This window comes from Mauremys mutica, chromosome 3 (genome assembly GCF_020497125.1).
Source record: "Mauremys mutica isolate MM-2020 ecotype Southern chromosome 3, ASM2049712v1, whole genome shotgun sequence".
Classification (NCBI taxonomy): Eukaryota; Metazoa; Chordata; order Testudines; family Geoemydidae; genus Mauremys; species Mauremys mutica.
This window is the reverse complement of record NC_059074.1, coordinates 165,518,009-165,540,555: the sequence shown is the minus strand read 5'-3', so window position 1 is coordinate 165,540,555 and position 22,547 is coordinate 165,518,009. Positions and strand designations below refer to the sequence as shown.

At 41.4% G+C, this 22,547-nt stretch overlaps 1 protein-coding gene across 1 annotated transcript in view; it reads right to left on the bottom strand.

The window, feature by feature from the left end:
* The window catches only part of CENPF (centromere protein F), a 77,605-nt gene that overhangs the window by 39,477 nt on the left and 15,581 nt on the right, over positions 1 to 22,547 (bottom strand). Inside the window, exons 4-10 of the mRNA XM_045011610.1 lie at positions 21,110 to 21,225; positions 17,870 to 17,961; positions 15,188 to 15,479; positions 12,843 to 13,045; positions 8,613 to 8,738; positions 3,418 to 3,546; positions 629 to 751 (exon numbers count right to left, since the gene is read on the bottom strand). Of these exons, the coding sequence (XP_044867545.1) occupies positions 629 to 751; positions 3,418 to 3,546; positions 8,613 to 8,738; positions 12,843 to 13,045; positions 15,188 to 15,479; positions 17,870 to 17,961; positions 21,110 to 21,225 (1,081 nt within the window). The remainder of the gene's footprint in view (positions 1 to 628; positions 752 to 3,417; positions 3,547 to 8,612; positions 8,739 to 12,842; positions 13,046 to 15,187; positions 15,480 to 17,869; positions 17,962 to 21,109; positions 21,226 to 22,547) is intronic.

The following is a 22,547-nucleotide window of genomic DNA, read 5'->3' as shown; positions in this document are numbered from 1 at the left end:
TACTGGAGGAGGAAATTTAAAGATGTGAATGCTAAGAGGCACAGTTTGCCAGTACTTCCCAGGGATTCTTTGTTTATTTATACAAATCATTTTGAGGATTTTCTCTTGCTTTAAATTGATTGTGTGCCCAAAAAAGTACCCATTCCTCCATGAAATCTTGGAATTAGGCAAAACACACTTATACTTAGAAGTTCCAAATCAACTCAAACAGATTTGAAATATTTTATTTTTAGGACTAAACAAAGTCTCTTGAACCATATTACACAATTAGATTAGAAAAAATTCCATATGAACTGTAACCCTATCTGTAGTATGCTGGTGCAAAATCATTTTTTTAAACCTTCACTGTACAACCAATTTTGCACATGGGGTCAGTCCACATGGAATCAGTTGCAAAAACTGCAAGATTGGGGCCTTATTTTGTATCACAGCTATAGGTCTTTTAAGATGGTCCTAAAAGGTACAGCCGGAATAAGACAGTATCACAACTTCTGATGGAAATACACTATTCTCCAACATACAGCTTGCAGAGTTCCCCTTGGAGTCAGTAATGCATAAATGGCACCAGTTCTTACAGATTTCCAGTTTAAATGAGTAATTATTCCACTTGCCTCTCTGATTTATTTACCTCAAAGTTTCTCCTGAAGTCATTTTCCTTTGACTGGTTTGCTAGTAAAGCCTGTTCTGCTCTGCACAGCTTCTGTGTAAGCTCACTGGAGTCGTTTTCCAAACGGTGTTTCACAGCTACTGCCTATGAATAAAACACATCACATTTTATTTGTAGTCATATTTAATCTATTTTAAAAAATTAAAAATTCCTGATGTCCCTTTAAATGATGAGCTCCAAAGATACCTTAGAAAACCTAGTATCAGAGGGGTAGCCGTGTTAGTCTGGTTCTGTAAAAGCAGCAAAGAATCCTGTGGCACTTTATAGACTAACAGACGTTTTGCAGCATGAGCTTTCGTGGGTGAATACCCACTTCTTCGGATGCAAGACTTGCATCCGAAGAAGTGGGTATTCACCCACGAAAGCTCATGCTGCAAAACGTCTGTTAGTCTATAAGGTGCCACAGGATTCTTTGCTGCTTTTAGAAAACCTAAGCTATGTTCTGCTTCCTCCTACAGAAAGAGAAGTTTGGAGTAACTGTTGACTTCTGTGTTATGTAGAATTTGGCCCTAAACCTTGAAACTCAGCATGATGGCTTTAAAAAAGTGCAATTAAAAATAGCCCAGATATCTGAAAAATCCATCCTCCTTTCATTGTCCAGTCCTGGGTTCTAGATTCTGTATCATACCAAAAAATAGTACAGGTTAAGGTAACACAAATCTTTAACTCAAGACTGAGCAAGGTTATGAAAAATATTTTCAGGCACATGATTTAAGCAATAGTTATAGTACAGTCTGTTAATCACTGGGAATCCTAACCAGTGCTTTCTTTTAAGCTCAACCATAAGGGCAGCAGATTTAACACTTGCTCTCAATTTTTTTAAAAGTAACATACTTTGTCAAAGCGAGCACCTATTACGTTTAGAACAATGTTTCCTAAACTTGGGATGCCATTTGTGTAGGGAAAGCCCTGGAGGGCCAGGCTGGTTTGTTTACCTGCCGTGTCCGCAGGTCCGGTCGATCGCGGCTCCCATTGGCCATGGTTTGCTGCTCCAGGCCAATCGCCAATGGGAGCCGCGATCGACTGGACCTGCGGACGCGGAAGGTAAACAAGCTGGCCCGGCCTGCCGAAGCTTTCCCTACACAAGCGGTGTCCCAAGTTTGGGAAAAACTGGTTTAGAAGATGCTTCCCCATTCCCACTCAGTTCTCAACTGCTCATTTGAGAGGTAACATTTAGGTGTTGGACTGATGATCAGCTATCAACAAATATGCAATTGAACAGCCAACAAGGGAAAGGATCAATACCAAACTAGACTTAATTCTGTACAATCCAAATACCAAGAGACTGACAAATTACTCTACTTTTTCCACTTACTATATATTCAAGGAATAGTTTACATGTTCTTAAAAACCAATATTTGTACACCTCATGGACCAACAAAGACATTCAGCTTGTACCTGAGTCTCCATAACTACATTCTTCGGGGGTAAGGGAAATTAGTGTAGTGCTATCCTCTATCTTAAGTTAATCACCTGACTTTATATCGCTATCTAAGCCAGAAAGTTAACAAGATCATAACTGTAACACCACCAAATTCTAACTGGGGTCCAACCTTTTTAATCTGTTTTATATCTGTCATAATAGCTCTATAGTGCTCCAAATTAAAAAGGGAGTAAATTACCAACATCAAGAGAAAAAAATGAGAATGAAATAATCTAGTTCCATTCTAGAAAGAAGTAAGCTTTTCTGGATATAAACCTATAAACATGCAAGTTTGAGTATAAATCGAGTGTTTCAAGAGTAAACCTGGAAAGAAGAGTATGTGTAGAGAAAATACTAACCACCTCTGTAGAAAAGGTTTGATTAATGTGCTCACACAGCTAGAATGACACATAGCTATGCCAGACAGCTATCGTGAACAAATTTAGAACCTCTGTATTAAGTCAGGGTAGACCATGTGTATCATAAATAAAACAGCAGTTTCCTATTAAAGAGTGTGTGCGGAGAAGAAGCAGTGCTCAAATCAGAACAAGGCTAAAGAGAACTGTTGCAGGGCATTACCCCCAAACTGCCTTTGGCTATTCTGTTACCTCAGTTTACCTTCACTCTTGCATCAAATCAGCTATCACATGTGGCGATTTTACAGTAGTGCTCTCTTCCAGATTGGTTTATTATTAGAACACTCCAACATACCTTTACCAGCCTCAATTATTCCTTTCAATTTATAATACCTCATAAGTTTTTTCATGTCTTGATCAGATCATGCCCATCCTTGTAGTCCCACCCCTCTCCTAGCTGGGACTTCTGCATCCTGCAGGTCCATCAATGGAGGCTTATCCCTGCATTCCTTGTAAATCTCTTCCCCCCAAAAGGCTTCTGCCTTGGAGTTCTGGAAAATTGTCACCCGTTCTCCGCCTGGGCACTAAGGAGAGAGAGTGTCTCTCTGACCTTTTGGGGTGCGGGGAGGGGTCTCTCTCTTGAAAGACCACAGGCTGCCCTTTTACCTGCCAGCAGGCCCGGTTTAGATGCATGCTTCTGTCACATGACCCTTGTATTCATTCTCATCATACACGGAGATGGGCTAAACCTGACAAAAGGTGCAGCTGTGCCCCAGTCTTTTAATGGACCAGCTCAACCTGTGACAGGAACATACCGCAGCTTGCTCTGACCTGTGATGTATTTAGTTGCTCTTAAATATTAGTCATGTATAGATCTTCAAACACAAAAAAGAGGACAGTTAAATTTTACATAAAATAAAAACTCAGCATCACCACATCCATTTGAATAGTTCAGATATTAAAAATCCTACTTTGTCGAGTTCTGCCCGTAGAGCATTGTAGTCATTCTTGGCTTGTTGCAAGTCGTGGTTCAATTTGGCTTTTATCTGGTTGCACTGCTGATCTGCTGTCTGTAAGGAATGTTGCTGATGAAACAATTCCTAGAAATTTAGAAGATGGGGGGGGGGTTGGGGGGAGAAACACACTCCTTTTACATGTTTCTAGTCAAGTTACAACAACTATTAGCATTGGAAAACGTGGGTGAGGGACTGTAAATAGTCCCTGTAAATAGTTACTAATTACACTAAAGCCCTGTCTAACAGGAGGAAAAAGAGTTTAAAAACCATTATGGTTTATGGGGTATAAATTCTGTTATTGCCACTAATGGTCCTGACTCAGTTTGGCCGATCAGAGTAGCCTACTTAATCTGTTACATCAATACAGTAGGAAAAAAAAACCCACTAGCAAATAATGGAATGAAGCTTATATTGATTCAAAAGTAGATCTCCATATAGTAACACTGAGAATTACAACTAAGGAGCCACACTAATCCTAAATAACCATGGTCTTTTGGGGAAAAAAATTCCTTTCGTTATGATTACATGTTTAACATTGCTTTAACAATGTTTTTCATGAGGAAAATGCCTTAGTTTTTTTCAATTTGACTTAACACAAGACTGGGCAGCAACAGAAGTTTGGTAGAGGGGCATTGACTCCTCCCTCCTTTGGTCAGGGGGAGCAGAACTTCACTAATGCACACCTCCTAAGATCCTTAGGAATCTAGCCCATCTCCTGCAATCATTAGGAGATGTAAAGTAGATATCCATCTGGGTATAATTAGTTTTTGAGGCTTCTTCTCAGCCCCACAGTCCTTACAGTTGGGGCTCTACATGAATTTGAGAGTGGATTTATGGGCTATGAGGGGCATGGGACTTTTAGTAGGAGGTGTTGGGATTGGTAAAGGGAAGAGAGGGCTAAGTGGGGGAGCAGAAAGCAGAGGAAGATAGGGGAGGGAAAGCACTAGTGGCATCTCCTGGCAATAAACTTCTCTGTCAAACTTCTCTTGGCAGCAGCTGCAGGATTCCCCTCTAACAAATCATAGCAGGTTTGTCAGCTGGAGAAGGTAGTGAAGTGCTAGTGCTTCCCCTCTGCTTTCTCCTAAGCACCCTCCTATCCTCCAGCAAGACACCTGCTCCATCCCTTGTCAAGTTCCCCCAAGTTCCCCCAAAGCCTGTTCCCACTCTCATTGCCAGCCAGAGACCCATCCTATGAAGTCCCCAACCCTCTTGGATCCCAATCATCCATTTCCCCAAATCTGTGTGTCTCCCCCCCTTATTATACCCAGCCTCTCTGCCCTCAGACCCTTTCCAAAGACCCACTCCTACCCTGGGTTGGCCTGCCAGGAGCAGAAGAATGCAGGTGGGGAGGGTCAAACTCAAGAAAAAGTGAGCAAATTACTAGCAAAATGTTCAAACTTTTTTCTGATTTTATTTTTATCATCAAACTATAAATTAGAGGTGAACACATTGGTAGCCTGCCTGCCCAGCCTACCTTGAAGAAATACGGATTTGCTTCCTCTTACCAAGTTATAACCACCAGACTACTATTATCAACAGCTAGGGAACATGGCTTTAGTCAACTTAATTCCTGATAGGCCAGTAAATTGTTTCAATAACAAAAGCAGATCCATCCAGCTACCAAGCTAAAATAAAAGAAAAAATCCAAATAAAAGTAGCAAGGGAGAGACTGACAAGAGAAAAAATGAAAGGGGGAAGGTCAGAGAGGAGACACTTAAAATATTTTCTCTCTAACTTTCTCTCAATGTGCATATGAGCTACTACAATTTGCGTCTTAGTAGCAAAACTAGAATATCATATTACAAAAACAGTTCTTTATCTTACACTAACTGGTTTCTTTTGAGATGTTTTGTCTACATGGATCCTGCTCTAGGTGTGCATGTGACCTCTGTGCATGAGATTGAGTTCTTTGGTTGACAGTGTGAAGGTGTAGCATCAGTAGGTATCTTAATATGCGCGCGCACACACACACACACACCCCGCCACACACACCTGTGGGCAGAGCAGGGCCAGCCACTTCTCAGTTTCTTTGCCAATACAGAATCCCAAAACTAATGGATTTCACAACAGTGGAAAAAGAGGAGTGGTCGTGGGGTTCATGTAGGCAGAACAGCCTGAAGAAACAGAATTACTGTAAGGTAAGTAATTGGGCTTTTGTTTCCCAGTACCTGTTAACACGGATCTCATTTTAGGTGACTAGCAGTTATCTCCCTATGGAGAGGGATGTCAAGAGTCCAATTTACATAAAAAGACTGCAGAGCTGCCCTGACAAACTGGGCATCAGATCTAGTAGTTGCAACTAGCGATTAGTGCTGAATAAAAGTATGCAATGAGCTACAAGTGGCTCCCTAGCAAATTTCTGTCATAGGAACATTCCTCAAGCATGCCCGTGTCTCTTGGGGCCTAATATAGTTTGCTTTAATATGAGAAGGTAGAGCTAATTGATTTCGTTCACAGAAGATCTTTATGCAGTCAAATATCCATTTCAAGAGTCTCTGGGTTGAAATAACGAGCCCTCTACAACTGTCCTAAATATTACAAAAAAGTTCTAGGCCAGTTATGGAAAGGCTTTGTTCTATGGAGGTGGTAGGAAAGTTCCCCAAAGACACCATTCATATGAAGTTTTGCCTCTCCAGGAGTCAAATGAGGTTTTGGGGAAAAACACTTAAAGGTGTATACCGGGGTAGGCAACCTATGGCACGGGTGCCAAAGGCGGCACGCAAGCTGATTTTCAGTGGCACTCAACTGCCCGGGTCCTGGCCACCAGTCCGGGGGGCTCTGCATTTTAATTTAATTTTAAATGAAGCTTCTTAAATATTTTATAAACTTTATTTACTTTATATACAACAATAGTTTAATTATATATTATAGAAAGAGACAGTCTAAAAACGTTAAAATGTATTACTGGCATGCGAAACCTTAAATCAGAGTAAATAAATGAAGACTCAGCACACGACTTCTGAAAGGTTGCCAACCCCTGGTGTATACATTGATGCAAACAAAAGCCTGAGGCCACTCTGAATAAGAACGTAGGACGAGATCAAAGAAGAGTCATCTTGTCTTTGTGAAATATAGTAAAAGAGGTCCTGCCATCAACACCTAAATCTAGCTTATCCTTTGAGCGGCGATAACAGCCACCAAAAATCCTGTCTTGATAGAGAGGTGATAAAGGCTCTAACAGGGACTGGTGGGAGATCATTAAGTCCAGGAATACAACACTTTGGTACCAGGAAGATCCCTAACTTGGGGAAGTTTAGTTGCTGTAGCCAAGATGTTGAACAGGTTGTCAGTTGGCTCCTTGAGCACCACAGTCTCCAGCCCCAAGTTGGAGGCCACTCTTTTAAGCAGCTCCTGGTGGACACAGAAATCATCGGGTGGCAAAAGGTTGGGAGGTCCAGCCACCACAAGGAGGCAGCCATGGGCAGTGCAGCTGGTTCATCCTCAACCGCTGGTGCTGACTACACAGGGACCGCCAGAGTCTTGGTGCTAAGGTCTGGTTCTGATTCCGGTGGTGCTGTATCCAAGACCGGACTCTCAGAAACTACCACAGGTGCCTGGAGAGAATATGAGTATGGCATGGGAGGGAACCCCCAAAGGGTCCAATACAGCCACTGGGGTGGCCATTGGGTGGATGGCCAGGGACCCGATGGCGGGCCTGCTGAGGGCTCCGGCCCGTAAGACCACTGCTGCTGATGCCTCTGGGGTGGGGAGGGTTCACTCTCAGACCTTGAGGAAGATTCCTCCCTAGGAGACTAGGGTGGAGCTAAGGTGGCCTCGTGCTGGTAGCCATGGCTTGTTGAGGATCACCATTGCACCAGGGAGCGGCACCATGGGGAAGATGACCGGTGTCTCAAAGATGGAAATATGCTTCGCGATACCGAGGACTAGTGCCAGGAAGGTGGAAACCAGAGAAGTGGCAAGCAATGATGTGGTGATGGGGAGCGTTGCCCTGGGGAGCCATGGGTGCCATGTCGGAGGCCCATAAGGTGGCCTCATCACAGGTTTCTCTTTAGAGAGAACTGTCTTCGAGGGGTCTGCCAAAGATAGGCCTAGGCCCGAGGCATGGGTGTAACAGGGAGAGACATCAAGTCTCTTGCTGCTCGGAATGCCTCCAACGTTGAAGGTGCCAGGAAATGTTTTGGGCTCGACAGCTCCCAAGAGTAGGTGGTGGTTCCCAATTTGGGCTCAGTGCCCCAAGTGGTGTGGCCGCTGCCAGATGTGGCTCTGGGGAAATCAAGCAGCCCTGTGCACATCTCAACTTGTGTGTGGGCTCCCGGGTAGCTGTGTGTAGTGCCACAGAAGGACATCGTTCCTACTGTGACTTCTTATGCCTCTTCTTAGGCATGGGAGAAGGGAAGCGGCACCGGGACCGTCCCAGTGTCGGAGGGGCACTCCGCACCGATGCTGGAGTGCTCAATGCAGAGTTGGAGTGGCATGATTCTGACGTGGGGCACAGGGCAGCTTCTATCAACAGGGCATTTAACCGGATATCCCTGTCTTTAACAGTACGAGGTCTGAAGTTTTTGCAGCTCCTGCACTTTTCTTTAATATATGCCTCTCTGAGACACTTAAGGCAGCTTCTGTGCATGTCGCTAATAGGCATAGGTTTGCTGCACCCAGCAACGGCTTAAACCCCAGGGACTGGCGCATACCCGGTCCTTGGGGCTATGTTCCTAATGGGACTCCGCTCCAAATGCTAAGTGCTACTAACTATAATACTAACACTACAGTAACTATGTACAAGAAAAACTCAAAGAGTCCAAATTTAGAGACACCACTATCGGACTTGTGCAAACAAGGAGCTTTCCAACAACAGTCTCTGGTGGAAAGAAGGAACTGAGATGGCATGGGGCCATCAGTGCCCAATGTACCGGTGCATAAGCATAGGGCTCCAGAGATTGCCAGAGTCGACTCTAGGGATACCACTAGGGGGGAAATTTCTGACAGCCATGCATGTGGGCACGCACAAAAACATGGAATTGACATAAGCAAGCACTCAAAGAAGAAGAATCCAATCTTGTGTGCCTGAGGCACATATGCACCTAGAGTGGGATCTACACGGACAAATACTCAATGAACAACTTGTTCACTCTGGTAATAGCAGTCTGGAGGCAACTTTAAACTTGTGAAAAAAATGGGTCTTGCCTTACCTTTTGGTATTCCTTTTCCTTTTCTTTTCCTTTCTGTTCTAATGAGAGACGAGCACTTTCAGCATTTTGTCTTTGACAATTCAGTTCTTCTGACAGTTTTTTCATCTTTTGCTCCACCATTTCATACTACAAAAATTTAATCATAAATCACAGTGATGTAAAGGGGAATATTTATTATTTGTACTACAATAGCAATCCCGCCCCCACAATCAGGATTGAAACCTCACTTTAGTAGCCACTGTAATAAAAGAAAAACAAAAAACACATACATATGAGGAAGTCATGGTCTCTGCCCCAAAACTGCTTACAGTCTTCCATGATGCAGTGGACACCCACACAGGTATCCAATACCAAACTGATAACAGATTACACTTGGCTATAGTACAAGTGTGTGCTAAGTTGCAATAAGTGAGCAGCAAAAACTAAAAAACTAGAAGTGTTTAGGCACAGGAGATAAATTCAATGCAACTTTCAATTTACAGTGAATCAGCACATTGATTCAACAGAAAAAAAAAACCTGAACTATTTTAGTCCAGCAACTATTTTGACCAGAACAATTTTCATTGTTTAAAGTAGGCTAGACTGAAATTTTAAACTGAAAGTCAATATGCTGGGAGAATTTCCTCTAGAAAGGATTTCTAGAGGAAATTCTCCTATTAGAAGGGTTTCAGTTTTTTATCTGTCATTTTATTAAACTAATATATTGCTTGTAATTTTGGTGGTTTATAAAGAACGAGAGTACGCTGAAAACCTATTTAATAAATTCCCAGTGTAATTTCTATTGTGAAAACAATCTGCTGATATAAGTCTGAAAGTTGCCCAAAGCACATTTTCTCAGTACACAATGCTACATCTGTAACGCTACTGGCTCCTTTGCCTCTTACAGTTTCATTGTGTTCACAGCATGTTAGGGAGATTTACAACCAATTTACCAGAAAGCTGTCGTAGCAGAGTAAATGTTTTTCTCTCTACAGAACACATTTTTCTTTTCTGAAATCTTTTCTTTAAGGCAAGTAACTATTCTTAAAGGTAACAAAAAAGTGAACAGCTGATAAGATTTAAATCATCTTCATGGCTGGATGCTTTTAAAGCAGAAAACGAACAACCTATCCAACGCCCCCACTGCTTCTCAGCCCTGGAACCCCTGCCCCATTCAACCACCCCTTCTCCCTGACCACCCCCGGAACCCTTGGCCCGACTGTCTCCCGGACTCCCCATCCAACCCCCTCTCTCTTTCCTGACTGCCTCCCCCGGGACCTCTGCCCCCATTCAACTCCTCTGTTCCCTGCCCTCTGACCATCCCGACCCCTATGCACATCCCTGCCCCCTCACCACTCCAAACTCCCTTGCCCTCTATCCAAGCCCCCCACCACCACTTTACCGCGCTGCGTGGCGCACGGGTGGCTGGCAGCGCTACAAGCCATGCCGCCTAGAGCACTGGGTCAGGCCGGGCTCTGCAGCCCCGCTGCCCAGAGCATTGCGCCGGTGGCGCAGTGAGCTGAGGCTGCGGGGAAGGGAAACAGCAGGGAAGGAGCTGGGGGCTGGCCTCTCAGACCAGGACCTCAGGAGCCGGGCAGGAGGGTCCTGCAGGCCAGATGTGGTCCGCAGGCCATAGTTTGCCCACCTCTGCCTTAAGAGAACAGGGATTATTACACACCTTTTCCAATCATAGAATCTTATCTGAAGGGTTTAGTGATAGCTTAATCTGTCATAAGCATGTGACTAGATTCCCCAAGTAGCTGCTTTACATATTTCCACATAGAAATATATCAACGATGATGCCTGAGCTCTGGTAAAATAAATGCTGAATGAAGCAGGAGAATTCATATTAACCACTTAAACAGGCCCTCACACAGTTGTATAAGCACCTAACTGGATGAAGATCTAAAAGATTTCATCCTTTGCAAATTAACATGCCAAAGCACGTCTGACATTCAACATATGGAGCATAGCATGAGCCTTAGAAGCGGGAGGTTCAAAGAAAAATATAGGCAGATATATCCTCTGGTTTAGATTTAAGTCTGTAACAACTGTCAGTAGGAACACAGAATATGTCCTAACGACACTTTGTCCAGACATAAAATAGCATAAGTTGAGTCTGCATAAAAGCTTGGATTTCTCCTCCCTTCTCTTTGAGGAAATCTTAATCTGGGATCATCTCTGGACTCTTCCGTGCCCTGTACCTTTTTCACAGAAAGCTTCTTGTCCGACATGCCAGATTTTGAAACAGGATGTTGCTGATGAGGCCCAGGAAGTGAGAGACCCAGTACTAGCACTCTAAGGAGCAGAGAAGGCATTTACAGGATGGTTATCTGACCCAGGGCCTGAAGCTACTCTCATTGCTTTACCCATTAAGTACATCTGGAGCAGGGCTTCTCTAGATTTGCAGGTCCTGTAAGTGAAGGACTTGCAAACAGCACATTTTCCAGGGATATTCTCCCAAACAAAATTAATATTTTAAATGCCAAACATTACAGGGTATAGTGCCCTGGTTTGATGGACAGTATGTAAATCCAGGGGACTTAGAAGAAGGCATCCTGGTACCAGAAAGAAATACCAATTTTCAAGTCCTTCACATTAGGTCTCTATATTGAACTGGTGTTTTGATCAAGGGCTTTTTGTACTGGCTCCAGGACAATTTGTAAAAGCCAGTGTATTATTGGTTTAGTGAACAGACCACTGCTATCCCTTTGTAACTTTTTTCCCTTCGAGTGATTGTCCATATGCACAGTTTGCTGACAGTGTTCAATGCACCCCACTCACCCATGTTCAGAGTCTCATGCACCCGGAGCATCCTCATGTCCTGCACCGAGGGCATAAAAGGGTGAGGCAGGCCAGCCACCACTCAGTTCCTCTCATGCCTCCTGGCTTTGAGATGAACATGGGCAGTGAGCAGTGCTAACAAAATACCTGGCTCTTTTCAAATTTGTGCATAGCATAGATAGGGATAGTTAGCTGTTGCCCATTGGCATTTTGGTTTTTCTTAGGAATAGGTTTCATTTTTTAACCAGAACAACACATTTTCCAGGAAGAAAGATTAGAGGCTAGAGTCACTGAAGAGGCAGAGTTGAGGTTGTTTGAGAGCCTGAATTATACATTTCCAAATTTTAAAATGTTGGGTTGTGTTTTATGTTTAACGTAACTTTGAATTTCCTGTGTTTTTAATACTTGTTATTTTTAATTACTACAAATTCATCCTTAACTCAAGTTTACACAAGTATTTAGACTGGGATAGTTTAGAATCCAAGTAACTCTCCCCTGAATTTATGCTAGTTTAGGCTGAAAATGTTGAACTATATGACAGTGTCCCTTTAAGATCACAATTGGCCACCAGGTGTCATTCTTGCTCTATGCAACCTTATTGGTAGGGCCCCACAGTACATTTTGTTCAATTTCACGGTTATAGGATTTTAAAATATCACACATTTCATGATTTCAGCTATTTAAATCTGACATTTCACGGTGTTGTCATTGTAGGGGTCCTGCTCCAAAAAGGAGTTGGCGGGAGGGATAAAGGGGTGTCACAAGGTTATTGTGGGGTGGGTTGCAGTACTGCTACACTTTCCACTGCGCAGCTGCTGGTGGTGGCACTGCCATCAGAGCTGGATGGCTGGAGAGTGGCAGCTGCTGGCCGGGAGCCCAGCTCTGAAGGCAGAGCTACCACCAGCAGCAGCACAGAAGTAAGGATGGTATGGTATGGTATTGCCACCCTTACTTCTGCGCTGCTGCAAGCAGGGCGCTTCCTTCAGAGCTGGGTGCCCGGCCAACAGCCACCGCTCTCCGGTCGCCCAGCTCTGAAGGCAGTGCAGAAGGACCCCCAATTTGAGAAACGTTGGTCTCCCCTGTGAAATCTGTATAGAATACAGTAAAAGTACACAAAAGACCAGATTTCACAGATTGTGATGTGTTTTTCATGGCTGTGAATTTGGTAGGGCCCTACTTATTGGAGAAGATGTTCCAGATCACCAGTGAATAATGCCCAAAGGCATAAGGCTGCAAGATGCTAAGTACCTGCTAAGAAGTGCTTGGAACCTTGCAGAAAATGACAAGCTAATTAAGAACTTTAGGCTGTCCAACATAATACATACTTTCAATTCATTATCCTCAGGATCTTCTAAGAAACATTATTCAAGTACCTTGAATCCTGTAAATACGACTGAATGTTTGACACACACTACTGCTAACAATAATTATAAAAGCAGCCAGAAAAGGCCTGATGCAACATGGTACCTGGGCAGTAGTTTGATCACGTTGTGCTGTCATTCTATTCAATTCATCTCTAATTTTGTGCAAAACAGAATCTTTTTCTGTGAATTCCAGTTTTGTTTTCTCCAGCTGGAGTTGAGTTTCTTGAAGTTTGTTCATATGGAATTTCTTTTCTTTTTCTTGATCTTGTAGTTGATGCTCTAGTTCTTGAACTCTGGAGCGTAATTCTTAATTTAAAAGAAAAATGATTAATATGATGCCATCTACTTAAAAAGGTACTTACTGTACTAGTACTTTAAAGCAGCCTACACGTTCTAATTAGACATATTCTGTGCACTTGATAACATTTCAGGCAGCTATCAAATGCAAATAAAAAATAAAAACTATTTAAAAACTGCTTATCAGGTTAAATTTATAGCAATATAAAAAATTGAAATCTATTATCAAATTAGGAAAATTGAAAGGCCTTTAAAAGTCTAGTTGGCACAATTTATGTTTATTTTTTGAACTTGGATAATGACTGTAAATCAGTTTCACTTTGTTTTTTACTAGTTTCATTTTCTGATTCTTATGCACAATGTTGCGGTGTTTAGGCCACCAATTTTGCAGAGGCTCTTTGTTTTTAAGACCTACCTCCGCTGGAATTTTCTAAAAAGTTATTGAAACATTTCTATTTGGTCTTAAGTTTTGAAAAAGTTTCTTCTTAAGAAAAGCTATTACAAACCTATTTTTTGGGCCAAATTTAGGTAAATAGTGTTCATTTATCTTATTCAATACGTCTCACTTTTTGGAAGGGCCCTTTAGTAAATATAATCTATGGGCCTTTAGTAAATACAATCTGTGGTCTTTTCCACATCACTAAAACATTGCACATCTAGAAATAAAAACTGCTTTTGTCATGATACACGTGTGTTTGGGGAGGGTCAGAATCTTTTTCACACACTTCAATGGAATTTTGTACATGAAGAATACTAGTCAGCAATTTCAGATTATTAGCATGTGAAATAAATGATCTGATCATTCTTTCATGAGGACCTATTCCACTGATACTCTGGCTGCAAACAAACAGATGGCAGCAAATAGCAGTTGAGAATTTTCTCTTTTTTTGGTCACTGACTCTTCTCCCTGCCCCACCTTCCCCAAAAAAACCCTTCATTCTTCCAAAGCTGAAACTTCAGCTTAAGTTTGCAATGAACTTTATGATGTGACCGTGCATATAAATTAAACCTTGAATGAAAACTCTACCCATTTGAACTAACCGTAAGCAAAGGGTGAGTGTTTGAATTGATAAAACTACCGTGCAGAATAGCATTACCATTTAAAAAATTATCTTTTCTGAAGACCATTTGTCAATAATTTTCGCTTAATTGGATTAAAGTAGAAATCTAAGAAAGGAGACCCATTCACTCACTCAAAAAATGGAGGATACAGACTCTGTCTCAAACACTTCCAACAATGTAACAAAATTAACTGACAGAAAATCTGAAGACCAAAGATAGAATGACAGAGCGCAAGACATGAAATGGCCCTAAGTCACTTGTCACCTTATATGCTGGAGATAAAGTTCATCCTATAGTGTTTATTAAATGTTTACAAAGACTACTAACTGGATATCCTGCACAGCTGCACTGACACTATGGCTACACCACAGTTTAAATCGACATACGTTATGTTGTTCAGCGGTGTGAATTAGCCACCCACCAGAGCGACATAACTTACAGAGTTAAGCGTCAGTGTGGACAGCACTGTGTCGGCAGGAGTGCTTCTCCCACCAACATAGCAACCACCACTTGCGGGGCCTGAAGTAATTAAGCCGACGGGAGACCTCTATCCCATCGGCTTAGAGTGGCTACACTACAGAGCTTACAGCGGCAGCAGCACAGCAGCTGAACTGATGCAGCTGTAAGCTCTCTAGTGTAGTCAGAGCTGGCGGGGAGAGAGAGAGAGAGAGAGAGAGAGAGAGAGAAAAAGATTCTCAGTTGAAGAAGTTCCAGATGCTTATTCTACTATGGTTTTAGTTTAACCAGGCAAGGATCTCCATGAAAAATGACTTCTTGATAGAGCAGATTACTCTTCAGAATCTTACAAAGAATTACATTCAAAACACAATAAAACAAGTCAGTTTCTTAACTCAGTTAATTTTTTCATACTGGAAAAAACTTTATTAATTATTCTATTTATTTATAAACACTTAGAGTTTTTTACCCAGAGATCTCAAAAAGTCTTACAAGTTGAGTATGTATTTTACCCCCATTTTAGATATAAACAGTCTTCAGTGAAGTCCTTAAACACAGAGGGTTTTAATTATCTTTAAAAAAAGACCTTATTTATAAAATAGATTTAAAGTCATAACTACACTTGCAAGATACCTTGGTTCTGTGTTTTTAATTGCTCGATGATAGAAGAATTACCAAAATTGTCAGAGAAACTATTGTTGAAATCTGTCTTCTTTGATCTTAAGCCACTGTGGTTAGGAGTTGCTTCTTGTTCCCATGGAAAATGGGATGAAGTAAAACCTCTCTTTAAAGGGGTTTCTTGATTGCTGGATGAAGGACAGCTTGGTGTCTTTTCTTGTTGCCACAAGAACACCGTTGAAGAAGTCTGATGCCGAGCAATCTCTCTGTGACTCTTAGTACTTTGAGGATGAGAATAATTTATTTTCTATTTAAAACAAAGAGGAAAAAAAAGCATATCTACCTTACACAGCTCTATATCTGACAATTTATAAGAGAATTCATTCACTACTGTATGGTGGAAATAAGGTAGGGCAATAGGTCAAGCTGTCAGTGACAATTTTTGTTAACAGAGTCAGTGACACATATCATCCATCAGCGCAAAGGACTATATGATTCACATCACCCTGCTTTTACACCCCCAAAAGTCAACTGACTAGAATACTTTGCCGATTAACATCACAGGCAACTGAATAGGGTTCAGTTCAAATATATCTAAGCTGGCCAGCATCTCAATGACAAGAAGTTTGACTTCTGGTTCCTTATATTTAGTATATCAAGTTTTTTGTTTTGTTTTTTAAGAGAGGCATCCTATCAGTTAACACTGAGGTACCTTCCCTCCACATTCCTCACGATCAGATCAGTTTTGTAAAGCTAGCTGTTGACATGTACAACATTCATTTATGTACTTAGTTCTAGACTTACTGTAAATTAGATCTGATACTTATTTGTATTCTCTGGACAAATATAGCTACATTTTAGACTAAAGGCTTGTAGCGGGGTGGTTGCCCCGCTCCTGCCTTAAAGGACTTAGAACAGCAAGGGGGGGTTGGGGGGGAGGGACATGCTGCGATTGAGGAAGCAGCCTCAGCTGGGGCCATGCCCCAAACAGAACACATCTGGCCCTTATAAAAGGGCTGTGAGCCAGGGGCTCTGAGACTATCTCTCTGCCTTTAGACGGAGAAGGGCCTGGCTGCTGGGGAGTGTAGCTAAAGTGGAGCAGGGCTGGGGGAAGCCAAGAGGAGCTGGGGAGCTCTGGTCTGGAAACCCCCCAGGCTCCCGGCCAAGTGCAATGCCAAAAGGTACTGGAGTTGCAGAAGGCAGCCCATGGGTAGGCAGAGACAGCAGGCCCAAACCCTCCTTGCCATTGACGACTGGCAACCATACTGCAGTCTGCCCCAGTGAATGGGGGCTAGATGGGGACTGGCAGTAGCCAAGACTGAGGCAAGGTGGGGATAGGGAGGTGGGGGTTCTCTGGGGAGGGGAGACCCACCAAGACTGTGGGGTACTGCAAGGGGCAGAACCCCAGTGGAAAAGGGCACCGGGGTCCGGGAGGGTCATGGGGGCCTGGGAAGGCGAGACGGGCCTGCAGAGAGCGCTCCAAAGCTGTGAAAGAGCCAATTTCCAGGACAACAGCAGGAGGCATCACAGCGGTGAGTCTCGACCCGTTACAGGACTCTATTCATCTACAAATGTGTGATGATCACATTAGCAAGAATTCTACATGTAAATCATTCCACACATTTATTTACACTTATTTTTACAAAATATCTGGACTCAAAAACATGTTTTCGCTCTAATATCAGATATTTTTCTTTCACTAGACAATCTCTGTGTCCCTAAACCTCTGACTGCCCGAAGCTGGGATTAGATAACAGGTGATGGGTCACTCAATAAATTGCCCTGTTCTGTTCATTCCCTCTGAAGCATCTGTCACCATCCAGAAGCCAGGATACTGGGCTAGATGGACCATTGGGTTGATCCAGTATGGCCGTTCTTACATTCTAAAAATACGAGGAAGCTGGTATTGGTACTTACTGAACTTGGTTTTCCAATATGTCTAACATTTGAATGGAGTTTGTGACTAAAGCGCTAAGGGCCCCAGTACTGCTCCCCAAAATTAACAAGAATTTAATCCCTGACTTTAGTGGGAGCACTATCAGTCTTTAAAACTGCTAAAAAGCAAGCACCAATTGAAAAACTGTAATGAGAATATTCCTAGATATTTACACTAAGTTTATTATGTAAGTAAACTTTTAAATGTACTAGAAAGTGATTTTACATGTATTTTATTCATTTTGTTTGTAGGTTTTCAATACAAGTTTACTAAAAAAAGGATTTAAGCATGATGAAGTAGTATATTCTTAAGGTGGTAAAAAAGAACTGTGCCCAACTTGAGTAGGTTAGGTTTTTTGTTTGTTTTGTTTTTAAAACAGAAAACATAAGAGGTCTTTTTCAGACTTTAAATGCAAAAACATATACATTCCCCATAAATTCTATCCCTCTTTATAACTGTGCGTATTGAGAAATTCTCAGTCATGTGTGATTATTTACATGAAAACAATATGTTTAAAAAGTCCTTTTTGTGTATACTAACTTTTCAAAAATGCTGTCAGGAAATTAACCATACCCACTGCTTACTCTTCTTAAATCTACACTTTAATTTCAATGGCATGAACAGTGAGCAAATTTAATATTACCTGTTTCCCTGAAAAATCATATGGCTAATTTTGAAGAACTGCACCTTTCTCCATTTCACACATTAAATGAGATTACAATGCTGAGATACTATATACCCCATTTCAAATTTATACTTACTTTAACCTGGATATTTCTCAGTTCTGCCTCCAGCCTTTTTCTTTCTTCAACTTCTTTATTGTATTTTTCTTGGAGTTCTTCAAATTTAGAATCTACAAATTGACAATAAATATTTGCTAATCTGGCTCATTTCATACACAATAGCTTCCCTATTCCATTTCTTATGCCTAATATTAGACACGGGTGGTAAAAGCAACAATCTCATTAATCTCTAGTGATATATAAAAGACAACAACTCAAGGGAAGTTCTTCTAAAACCATTAAAACTGAATAGTTCAGGGACAGAAAACTGAGATCTGGAACTCAGTGCCACAATGAAAATGCAACCACTAGACTGAGGGACAAATACCAGGGGTACAAATGTATATTGTAATATTGCCTGAATGAAGATTTTTTTTCCCATTGTTCCCCTGGCATTAACATTCATTTGCAGCATGACTAAAATATCAGGCTTTGAGATTCAGATATTCAAAGGAGCTTCAAAAGAAAAATCAGTGGGAGCTGGACACCTAACTTCTTGCTAATGGGAATCACCACACATTTGAAAATCTCAGCCTAAAGTCACAAGTTGCTTCTCTCCACTTTCATTCCTACCTAACTGTAGCACCCACTTTCCCAAGCAACACCATAGCCAGAATGTTTTGCATTTTTGGAAAGCATCTGAAATCTCAGCTTTCAAAGGAGAACAAGAATTGATCTCAAACTTGTTAGGCAGGTTGCCAAATTGAAGTTTTTGGCAATACCTTGTTTTAGTGTCCATGAAAATTTTCTCTTTTGTATACAAAATACATTTTATACCCATTTTGTATTTTTTACTCCAAAGGTAATAACAAAATGTTTAAGTACATCAGAAGCAGGAAGCCTGCTAAACAACCAGTGGGGCCCCTTGATGATCGAGATACAAAAGGAGCACTTAAAGATGATAAAGTCATTGTGGAGAAACTAAATGGATTCTTTGCTTCAGTCTTCACGGCTGAGGATGTTAGGGAGATTCCCAAACCTGAGCTGGCTTTTGTAGGTGACAAATCTGAGGAACTGTCACAGTTTAAAGTGTCACTAGAAGAGGTTTTGGAATTAATTGATAAACTCAACATTAACAAGTCACCGGGACCAGATGACATTCACCCAGGAGTTCTGAAAGAACTCAAATGTGAAGTTGCGGAACTATTAACTAACATTTGTAACCTGTCCTTTAAATTGGCTTCGGTATCCAAAGACTGGAAGTTAGCTAATGTAACGCCAATATTTAAAAAGGATTCTAGCGGTGATCCCGGCAATTACAGACCGGTAAGTCTAACGTCGGTACCGGGCAAATTAGTCGAAACAATAGTTAAGAATAAAATTGTCAGACACCTAGAAGAACATAAATGGTTGGGCAACAGTCAACATGGTTTCTGTTAAGGGAAATCGTGTCTTACTAATCTATTAGAGTTCTTTGAAGGGGTCAACAAACATGTGGACAAAGGGGATCCGGTGGACATAGTGTACTTAGATTTCCAGAAAGCCCTTGACAAGGTCCCTCACCAAAGGCTCTTACGTAAATTAAGCTGTCATGGGATAAAAGGGAAGGTCCTTTCATGGATTGAGAACTGGATAAAGGACAGGGAACAAAGGGCAGGAATTAATGGTAAATTCTCAGAATGGAGAGGGGTAACTAGTGGTGTACCCCAAGGGTCAATCCTAGGACCAATCCTATTCAATTTATTCATAAATGATCTGGAGAAAGGAATAAACAGTGAGGTGGCAAAGTTTGCAGATGATACCAAACTGCTCAAGACAGTTAAGACCAAAGCAGACTGTGAAGAACTTCAAAAAGATCTCATAAAACTAAGTGATTGGGCAATAAAATGGCAAATGAAATTTAATGTGGATAAATGTAAAGTAATGCACATTGGAAAAAATAACCCCAACTATACATACAATAGGATGTAAGCTAATTTAGCTACAAAGAGTCAGGAAAAAGATCTTGGAGTCATTGTGGACAGTTCTCTGAAGATGTCCACACAGTGTGCAGAGGCGGTCAAAAAACAAACAGGATGTTAGGAATCATTAAAAAGGGAATGGAGAATAAGACTGAGAATATCTTATTGCCCTTATATAAATCCATGGTACGCCCACATCTCAAATACTGTGTACAGATGTGGTCTCCTCGCCTCAAAAAAAGATATACCGGCACTAGAAAAGGTTAAGAAAAGGCAACTAAAATGATTAGGGGTTCAGAGAGGGTCCCATACGAGGAAAGATTAAAGAGGCTAGGACTCTTCAGCTTGGAAAAGAGGAGATTAAGGGGGGGATATGATAGAGGTATATAAAATCATGAGTGATGTTGAGAAAGGATAAGGAAAAGTTATTTACTTATTCCCATAATACAAGAACTAGGGGTCATCAAATGAAATTAACAGGCAGCAGGTTTAAAACAAATAAAAGGAAGTTCTTCTTCACGCAGCGCACTTTCAACTTGTGGAACTCCTTACCTGAGGAGGTTGTGCAGGCTAGGACTATAACAGTGTTTAAAAGAGAATGGATAAATTCATGGTGGTTAGGTCCATAAATGGCTATTATCCAGGATTGGTAAGAAATGGTGTCCCTGGCCTCTGTTTGTCAGAGGATGGAGATGGATGGCAGGAGAGAAATCACTTAATCATTGCCTCTTAGGTTCACTCCCTCTGGGGCACCTGGCATTGGCCACTGTTGGTAGATAGATACTGGGCTAGATGGACCTTTGGTCTGACCCGGTACGGCCGTTCTTATGTAGATTCTGAATTTCACAACCTTAAACTCAAGCAAATTGTGTGATGGTACATTGTCACTGGTAAGCATTTTGAAATCTGAGCACTTACTAATAAATCCCTCAAGTCCTTGATTCACCAGCCATCAAAACTGAATTTCAATTATTTTTAATGAAAACCTCACCTGAATATTTTATTATAGAACATAATTAGTTAGGATATACATATATTATGTCCATATTAGTGTCTGCATTTGTATCCTTCCCTGAAGCAAGACAAAGCATATTCTTGGTCTCTCAAAGCATGGTCACTTAAATTCTTACACACTGACTCATGAGAATTAATTTTCAAATACTGGAAAATTATAGACTAACAGATTATAAGAGAATCACACGGTCAGCTGTTTTCTTCATTCACCTTTTGTTTTCTTTTATGCTTCTGGAATGACATGTACTTTCAAAGGAATTTACATTTTATTCAATTGCCTATTAGACAAAGGGGAAAAAATTACCATTGTGATTTTGATTTGGTGTTAAAGGAGCAGTAAAGTTCTTCTGTGGGGTACTACTGAGTGATAAGTCTCCTGTAATCAATGTTTGCTGACTTCTCTCAAGTTCAGATTTGTACCTGTTTAAAAGAGAATTAGAAGTGCAAGGTATTAGTTACAGAAAGAAACAGGGCCCAATCACACATTAAGAGCCCAAAATACACATTGAATGGCAATTTTGGTTATTCAAGGAATACAAAATTTGGTACAATAAAGATATCACTAAAAATATTGTTTATATATCAATTCTAGATTATGACACCTTCAAATAAATATTGGAATCTGTACTTTCACTTCTAATGATATTTGGTTATTTAAATTTTCTCTTATATGAAAGAGACAATTGTGTTATATACACTCAAGGCTTAATATTTCAGATGACTCAAAACTAAAAGAATTATACACAAAAAGAACACATGGATGAAAAGCAATTACAATGATGATAACAAGATGGGTCAGTTCTAATAAAAAACTCCCTCTGCTGGACATTCGCAAGACTGCTGTGTTTGGGTCCCAATATACTTGATTTGTGCTCTTAAGCTTCCCTTGGCCTGAATAGGCTGCTGCAACTGTCTTTTCCCTTGGCTTCTCTGGTACATTTCCAGGGCACAGGCTCTCAGTTCCACTCGACAGAAATGGGACCACACAACCTAGCTGTCTTAGGCACCCAGGCCAGTACTGACCCTGCAGACTTAAACACACCCTTTTCCCAGAGCTCTAATATTGTGGGCACTCTGGGTACACAGTTCACCGCTTCAGTGATGTGGTAGTTCAGGGGTTCTCAAACTGGGGGTCAGGACTCCTCAGGGGGCTGCGAGGTTATTACGGGTGCGAGCTGTCAGCCTCCACCACAAACCCCGCTTTGCCTCCAGCATTTATAATGGTGTTAAATATATTAAATGTTTTTAATTTGGGGGGCGGGTTGCACTCAGAGGCTTGCTGTGTGAAAGGGGTTACCACTACAATAGTTTGAGAACCTCTGTGGTAGTCGAACACAGACTTTACAAGGGTTCCCAAAAAAACATACTCTATTAGCAAGCACAAGTATACATATCTGGACAAAAAAATAACCCTATACACAATTCCCTGCCTCAATTTCCTCAACATCCTTAGACCATTCTTTGGACTGAAATCAGAGTCCTCTAGTTCAGGATTCTTCCTCTCTCTCTCTCTACCCTCCTGCACATGGTTTCACCCCTGAATCATGGAATATCTGTGGTCTTTTCTCTCCTTGCTCCCTTCCCCCAGGTTTAGAGACCCTCTTTTATTACCTCCTTCCCCCCCTTTGTCAGGTGACTTCCAATCAGCCTCATCAGCTAATGAAAGTACCTGACCACAGATTCTGTTGCTTAGTTACCATCACTCCTAGAATTCAGATGTTGAGAAACTAGTTTAGCCTGGA